Source organism: Gossypium arboreum, chromosome 6, assembly GCF_025698485.1.
Source record: "Gossypium arboreum isolate Shixiya-1 chromosome 6, ASM2569848v2, whole genome shotgun sequence".
NCBI lineage: Eukaryota > Viridiplantae > Streptophyta > Magnoliopsida > Malvales > Malvaceae > Gossypium > Gossypium arboreum.
Genome location: NC_069075.1, coordinates 109,384,652 through 109,393,002, shown reverse-complemented (window position 1 = coordinate 109,393,002; position 8,351 = coordinate 109,384,652). Strand labels below are relative to the sequence as shown.

Sequence of the window (8,351 nt, the reverse complement as noted above, 5' to 3'; positions counted from 1 at the left end):
CACAAATTAACACATATCATAGGCATCAAAATAAATTTTAAATTATTTTTATGCCTCGGTTTTGTGGTCCCAAAACCACATCCCGACTAGGGTCAATTTTGGGCTGTCACAATTGACAAGAATGGGAAACATGCAAATAATTGGGTATATATTGTGTTATGGAGCGCTCGGTTGGAAAGAAGGCCTTATTTGGAATCATTTTCCTGATTTCACTCCCTCGAGGGACTACCAGCAGTGGTATGTGCAGAATGAGTTGCCCTACTTATATGGTGATAGATTGATGTTAGTCCTTACACATATAGAACGACAAGGTCCCCTACAAAGCCGTCCCTATTAGCAATATATGTAAATAATTGAAGTTGATACAAGAATGAAAATTCAATACATAATACATTCAATTCGATCGAGACAACTCATCCGGGTGGTAGTTTCGATGCGGGTATTTCTTTTGATTATGACTCGTTAACTTGCACACGCCACAATGTTTAATGTCGACCGTTTCCCTTATGTCCATGTCATTTCTTATGCGAATGACATGCGAGTGACCTTTGGGCTTCCTATTGAGATTGCGGTCTAGGACCAACTCGAAAGTCGATGGGGAACTTCCCAAGTTGACACATCCCACATTGTTGGGAAATTTTTTCCCCAAATACGCAACATGCATTCCAGTGTGTATATATAATCGCTATATTATTCGACATTGATAGAGGCATCAGCGCATGCTGCAATGATGTCCGCACACGGGTAATGAAGTGTCTAGAATTTCCCATAGTCGCATCACATATTTAGGAGATCAACTCTGTATGACCTAGGCGGGATACCCGATCAACAATCGACAGCCTCTGTCACCTGAAACGTTTCATAGTGTTGAGAATATAATTGAACGTTCATGGTCCTCGCTTTTTGGCTATTGGTTGCCATTGCCTTCCTAACAACCTTGACGTGTACGAACCCTGCATTCATTTGATTTACTTGTCTGATACCCATTCTCGACATCAGTGTAGCCATCTAGTAGAAAATAGTTGAGAATACAAATGCAATTGGGAGATGTTGTGTATGCCTTAATACCATGTTAACGGCCTCTGCTAGATTTGTGGTCATATGATCATATTTCGAACCATTATTGAAACTTTGAGCCCATTACCAGGGCTCTATACTCCTGAACCGCTTTTGTAATGTAGTAGTCTTTTGACCATACATATCAGCTTTGAGGTTAGCCCATCTCCTTATGGACCGATGTGGCTCTACCTCATACCCTGAACTTTTACAACATGTTACGTGTCGTTTGGCAAACTCTAAACATATAGAAAAAAATGAAACAAATAATTACCCATCTTCACAACTTTCTTCGCTAATCTGCATTTTTAATTCATTGTGGAAGTTCATTACAATGTGCCTGATGTAGTAGAAGAATCTCCACGGAACACCTGAACGCCTAATTGCAACAACTAGCCTCTTTGATCTATCGAAAATGATGCAAACGTTGTCTTGAGTGACGACATATATCCGTAAATTCTCCACGAAGAATTCCTACGACTCTGAGTTTTTTCCTTCAATAATGGCAAAGGCTATCGGTAGAAGTTTTCGTTCTCGTTTTATACAACTGTAATGAGAAGGATCTATATATATTTCCTATATAGCTAGGTCTCATCTACTTGCATAAGCAGATTACAATGGGGAAAAGCCCGAATGCATGAATTGAATGTCCAAAACATACGGTGAAAATTTCTTTTCCTCGATATAGTTGGTTGCCCTGGTCATGATAAGGTAACGTCTCTAACTCAATGGCAGCCCCTGAAACGTACTCCTGCATTGCAGTAATCCACCATTGGAGTTCGTTATACGAGCATCCCAATTTCAGTACAATTGATCCATGGCCATCGATTTAGCCAACCATACCTTCCGGTATGAAACTCAATAGTGGAACCATTCTTACATTTTGGCAATCAACATCGATACAACAATGGTGGGGTCATCTTTAACCTTTGCTAATATACAGTTGCAGATGGTTTTTGAATCAAGCTTACGATGGCCCTGCATCATATGAGCAGAAATGCATGTATGAGGCCCAACATATTTCCGTATCTCCCACTGTTGGAACCTCTGGATAAATGTAACTCGTACCCACCATTTGTACCCCTCTATCAACTTCCAACACTCACCAGCATAGATCGTCGATTTAGAGTCAGCCACCCTGTAGTCAACAAACATCTTCAAACTATAGCGCTTGATGGTATCGACACACTCGTCTTTGCTCGCGAATATTTGACCAACGAACAACTCTTCCGATTCAGGATCTTCTAACATCAGGTAAGCAGGTATGATGTCCAAGTACTTGGGGAACTCAAAAGCATGCGTCGCATCGGGACCAACGATCAATATATGGGCCTCGGGATCATTACGTATGACAATGTCACAACTCGAGTTTCCAACCGAAAGGGCGTGATCATTTCCATTATCGGATCCATCTTCACTAAATGCATTGGTTTCAATAATGATTGGATGTATTTGTAATCCACCATCGTTCTGATTTGAACATCCAACGTTGAGATCGATGTCAAAACTGTGCACAGACGACCTGGGAACCTCTGTACGCAGGTCTTCAACTCCATATTATTGACTTAACTGTTTTACATTTTCAACGAGCTTTGCATCTGCTAACTCAGCAAATAACTGAATCGGTTCATTGTTCAACCTCCTTGGCAAGCAATACAATGCGACAATTGTCTCGGCGTCGTCATCGTCTAGATGTTTCATCTTGGTAAATTTGATAAGATTTGACGAAACTGAAAATTTGTAGAATAGTTTCGTCATCCTCTTTCCACAATGCCGGGAAATTTTTCACTGACCTTCTCTTTCATATCACCGACGGACACATCCCTATCGAATCTCATTCCGTTTTTTTGACGAGTTTCAAAAATATAACCAATAGTTGCTTCTAAAATAACACCATCGAAATGAATTGCTGCAAAAAATTAATTCTCCATTTTTTTGAAACTACAAAAATAGAACAAAAAAAATTTAATAAAATAACAATAAAAATAAACATAAACAATTATAATAAAATAACTAACTTAAAAAAAAAGGAACATATGACTATTCTTTAAACCATAGCAAACAAACAAATTGTAATATAAAAAAATTAAAATACCTAAACAATTAGTATTAACCTTCTAAAATATCAGTGAAAAACTTAACTGCAATTTTTGGATGGAGGAAGGAAGGAGCTTCAAAACTTTTTTTCTCATTTCAACTTAAGAACTGATGTGTTATGGTTGGGAGACCAAACCAACCCCCTTATATAATAAAAAATAATAAAATGCTTTTCTTAAAGCTAAAAAGAAAAAAATCACCGGTATTTTAATTTTTAGGTATTGAAACTTGGACTCGTGATCGACGGGTCACATCCACGGTAGATCATTAGGCTGATGCTGTCGGGTTGTCAGGCGGCACCAGCCTGACGGCTTGTCGCGGATTGTGACCCGTCGGTCATGATTCGAGTTCCAATACCCAATAAATTTTATTATATCAAATTTTTTTGTTTAAAAAATATTTTATTAAAATAATAGGGTGCCGTCTGACACATCGTTGATACCAATAAAAAATAAATGTTTTTCCACTTTTATGCGTATAATATTAAAAAAACTCGTATTTTAAATTTTAAATACGAGTGTCACCGATTGGTTAGAGCGTACCCAAAAAATTAATTTTTTTAAGAGGAAAGCAATGCCGCCGATTGGTCAGGCGGCATCAATTATTTACTATTTTCTTTGTTTAGTTTCATGAATATTAATCCCGTATCCTATTTTGATATTTATCTATTTATTTTATATTATTGATGTAAAAAAACTGATTCTATCAAATTATTTTATTTATTAAATTCATATAAAAATTAAATGATTGAAGATATTATTTTTTAGTTGATTTAATTTCTTTTCAAACGTTGGGGACGAGTGGTTGGCAAGTGTGGCTGAGAGTCAATTTCGTATATTGACAAGGCTGGAAAATCATTGCATCTTAAATTTTAATTTTTTTAAAATATGGGAATAAATTTCTCAAAATCCTTATTGAAAAAAAAATAAAAATTTGGTTTTTCTACGTGACGCATCTTGAAATAACGCTTCAACTTTAAAGCTTCCGTATTTATTGAAACTTCCTACTTTAGAATCAAAGCGAAAGCCTCCAAAGCCAACCAGACAGATTAAAGCTAAAACAGCACTACATTTGATTCATAACAGAAAACTTTAGCTTTTAAATACATAATTTAGGAAAAGGGTGAAGCAAAGACGGCGCACTGTTTCTAATGTGGTGTTGTTGGAAGCCATGGATTCAACCAACAGAAATGCGCGCTTTGTATATTCTTAAATACCCATCTTTTCTTCTTTGTGTAATTCATGAAAATAACATCTAAAAGTTGCCTCTTTTTTTGCTTTGTTCCGACTTTGAAAGTGTTCTTTATCTTGATCTTTTTCTTTTTTAATGTTTAGTGGGGTCTGAAGATTTCTAGTTATAGATGCGTATTTATTAGCATTGTGTTGAACAGGGATCGAGCTCCCTGACGTTGGGAGAGAGGATCTGTGCGGCGTTCATCCCATTAGTTGCAGTGGTCGATTTCTTTATCTTCGTGGTGGCTAATTGTTTCTACTGTCAGCCTCGTCGAGAGAAATGCCGCTATGGGCCCTCAGATTTTACCCGTCTTGCCAATGAATCCCGATGTACTTATGCCTCTCCTTTATATATACTTGTTTCTCTGTGTGTGTTCTTGCAATTTTGTCACTTTGGGGGCAAGGTTAAATTGTTTTCTTACTGGTTATGAGCTTATACTTCTTGTTTATGTATGTATTATTTTCCTTGCAATTTTGTTACTTTGGGGGCAGGGTTGAATGTTTTTCTTACTGGTTATGAACTCATGCCTCCGGCTCATATATGTTTGTGGGTGTATATACATATCTTTCCGATTTACAATTTTGTCACTTTCGAGGCTAGCTTGAATGGTTTTTCTTACTGGTTATGAGCTTATGCTTCTTGTTTATGTGTGCGTGTGTGTGTCTGTTTTCCTTTCAACTTTGTTACTCTGGGAGGCAGGCAGAGGCGTTTTTCTTACTGGTATTGAATTTATACCTCTCCTTTATGTGCGTGTGCGTGCGTGTGTGGGGTAAGGTTCAATGGTTTTTCTTTCTAGTTATGAACTTATACCTCTTGTTTATGTGCGTGTATGCATACATATATATGTTTTTTTTTCCTTGCAATTTTATGACTTTGGGGGCAAGGTTGAATGGTTTTATTATCGGCTATGCATTATGAATGCAGTTACTGTGAATGAAGTGGAGGCATTGTACCAACTGTTCAAGAAGTTGAGTAGCTCACTCATTGATGATGGGCTGATTCACAAGGTAAATTGAGATTTGGAGCCAAATTGGTATTTTTGCCGTGAATTTTCTTTTTCCACGTGCTATTTTATATGAATGCTTTTGCTTCAAATTGAAGTCTCGGAATTTGTTTATAAATTCATTAAATGTGTAGGTGTTTACCTTTTTGTTGATCAAAGTAGTCTTACTGATTATCTTAACTCTTTTTTTTTTTGTGTGTGTCTGTGTTGCAGGAAGAGCTTCAACTAGCATTGTTCCAAACTCCATACGGCGAGAATCTTTTTCTTGACAGGGTAAAGTAAACCATTTGCAACATATGCTCCCTTGATTGATCATAAATGGTAGTTGAGCACATCGGATGAATTATTCTAATGTATTTAACATAATAAGTTAGTAATTAGTTTAGCAGTTATGGAGGCTGCAGTGTAGACCTATTATATGGCACTTCTAAATAGTGACTGCATGAATCAAGGAGATGAAGTAATAGGGTTCAATTTAGCAGTTCCATGAATTTTTGTTATAATTTCTATATCTAATAACCTTTTTTCTATGTGTAGGTTTTTGATCTTTTTGATGAAAAGAAAAATGGTGTGATTGAATTCGAGGAATTCATCCATGCTCTTGACATATTTCATCCATCTGCCCCTATAGAAGATAAAATTGATTGTAAGGGTTGAAGAGAAAAAGACCATTTGCTTTTGGACCAAAAAGAGCATAGTTTATATTATAACCATGTCTTATGTGGGTTCTTGATACTGCTAATTTCTTGCAGTTGCATTTAGGTTGTATGATCTACGACAAACCGGCTTTATCGAGCGGGAAGAAGTGCGTCAACTCCAATTTTTTTAATTTAGTATTTTGTAAATGTTTTATGCACTTAGCTTCTGATTGAATGCAGGTTAAGCAAATGGTGGTTGCCATTTTGATGGAATCCGAGATGAAACTGTCAGATGACCTTATCGAGTCTATCATCGATCAAGTGAGCTTTTCCCAAGTTTATTTGTTTGCTAGTTACTGGTGTAGATGTCTAGAACATTTGCTGTTATCGTCCTTTGTCCAGACATTTGCCGATGCCGATGCCGACAAAGATGGAAGAATTGGCAAAGAAGAATGGAAAACATTTGTCCTTCGACATCCTAGCCTCTTAAAGACCATGACTCTTCCTCATTTAAAGTTGGTGAACTATCTCCTGTTCCCTTTTCTTTACTGGTTTCTTTTGCAATTACCTCATTCAGTCATCGTTGTTTGATATTGTTTTCTGGTTGTTCAGGGACATTACTACCTTGTTTCCCAGTTTTGTTTATTACACTGAAGTTGAAGAGTTGTAACACAGAATATTTTACACTGAAATGCGATATATGGAAGCACCAACAGCAAGGGCTTTCGATTATAGCTGTTGGTGTGGCATCTAATATATATATGTATGTATGTGTGTATATATAGGTGTGTATTTAGCAACTATGTTGTCCAGTAGAAAGATTTTCAAGTTGAGTGCATTTTGAAAGTAGCTTGTGAAGGATAATTCTCTTTTTTTCTTTGATAAAGAAAATGGCTACTCCATTCGTTGATTTGTTTTTGTTGAATATCTTCTCCTTTCAAAAGTATTTGCATATATCCAACCAACTCTTCATTTTTGTTGAAATACCATGTTTGGGTCAAATTATGGTTTTAAACCTTATACTATATTCGACTTGAGGATTTAATCCCTATGGTTTGGTTTAGCATAATTTGGCCTTCCTATTATTAATGTTCTGTCTTAGTTCAAATCATAAACACGGTTAAATAGCTTCATTAGTTGGCCAATGTGTATTTTTTTTGAAAACCCAAAACCCAAAATTTCCTATATCAAGTTCTGGTTAGGTTTTTTAAATTTCGCATCAGTTAACAGATTTTTTTTTTCTTAAAAAAGTCCAACCTAGAAGGGCCAGCAAGGTGGGACTAACCCTAAGAAAAAGCAGCACCGTGAAAGGGAGGAAAGATCTTATTAAAGACATGCTATCAATCCAATGCCCCTTAAAAACTATTAGAGCTGCCACAGTTGGCTAATGTGTATTTTTTTGAAAACCCAAAACCCAAAATTTCCTATATCAAGTTCTGGTTAGGTTTTTTAAATTTCGCATCGATTATGATTTTTTTTCTTAAAAAAGTCCAACCTAGAAGGGCCAGCAAGGTGGGACTAACCCTAAGAAAAAGCAGCACGGTGAAAGGGAGGAAAGATCTTATTAAAGACATGCTATCAACCCAATGCCCCTTAAAAATTATTAGAGCTGCCACAGTTATCATGTGATGTGATAAGCTGATGGCCCTTGTGCTCGACAGCAAGGCATCATCCCATGGTTCTCGGTGTGCCGATAACCATGCTTGCATGTGTGCTCGACGAGGTTTGGTGGAAAACATTGATTCCGTAATATAAATAGATAATGATAGGCAATGTGTGCGTGTTGAGACGTAAAAAGGTTTCAATTCCGAGCATCTTGCTCGATGAAATTCTAGGTGGTGTGAATCATCACCATTTCAAACAACATCCTCATATATAATAATTGACAATGCAATTTTCCCAAACCATAAAGATGATAGGCTCATTCTTTATTAAAATACATAAATAGTATTGTTTCACAAAAAGATACATATAATATTTCTTCTATGTTAGTTGAGAATTTAAACTTCATGCCCAAGTCAAATCAATAATTTAAAAATTCTAAACCCCATAAACACATAGTTGACACGATATCAAAATTCAATAACTAATACTTGATTACAATAAGATGAGAGAGCCAACAAAAAGGCTATAGGTTTACTTCTATAGAACTAAAGACACATGACTCAAGCAACCATGTGTTAGTCTCCACAGACTCTAAAGGGAAATGACCTCAAAAATAGCTAAGAACTCAAGCATAAGACCCAATTATATTTATCTACATAGGTATTTCACTACGACAACTACTATGACTCTACTAAACTTTGCTCTCATCACCTTCTCCT

General features: G+C 36.4%; 1 protein-coding gene across 2 annotated transcripts; it reads left to right on the top strand.

Annotated features, from left to right (window-relative positions):
- The first annotated feature begins 4,060 nt into the window (after positions 1-4,060).
- On the top strand, positions 4,061-6,937 carry LOC108484485 (calcineurin B-like protein 10). 2 transcript variants are annotated; one of them, XM_017788291.2, is made up of 9 exons: positions 4,063-4,353; positions 4,544-4,715; positions 5,311-5,393; positions 5,603-5,662; positions 5,927-6,035; positions 6,142-6,194; positions 6,268-6,348; positions 6,430-6,542; positions 6,640-6,937. In XM_017788291.2, exons 1-9 carry the CDS (start codon positions 4,324-4,326, stop codon positions 6,695-6,697), a joined length of 759 nt encoding a protein of 252 aa, XP_017643780.1. In that variant the 5' UTR covers positions 4,063-4,323; the 3' UTR covers positions 6,698-6,937. The 2 variants fall into 2 exon arrangements, with proteins under 2 accessions (XP_017643779.1, XP_017643780.1); XM_017788290.2 differs by having other exon boundaries at positions 4,061-4,353; positions 6,268-6,542.
- Positions 6,938-8,351: the final 1,414 nt, after the last annotated feature.

Bases quoted from the DNA above. Each gene is read 5' to 3' on its own strand.
- LOC108484485 (XM_017788290.2), top strand. From the start codon at position 4,324: ATGGATTCAACCAACAGAAATGCGCGCTTT. The intron at 4,354-4,543 runs GTATATTCTTAA...TGTGTTGAACAG, and splicing joins CCAACAGAAATGCGCGCTTT to GGATCGAGCTCCCTGACGTT. The intron at 6,036-6,141 runs GTAAGGGTTGAA...AATTTCTTGCAG, and splicing joins TATAGAAGATAAAATTGATT to TTGCATTTAGGTTGTATGAT.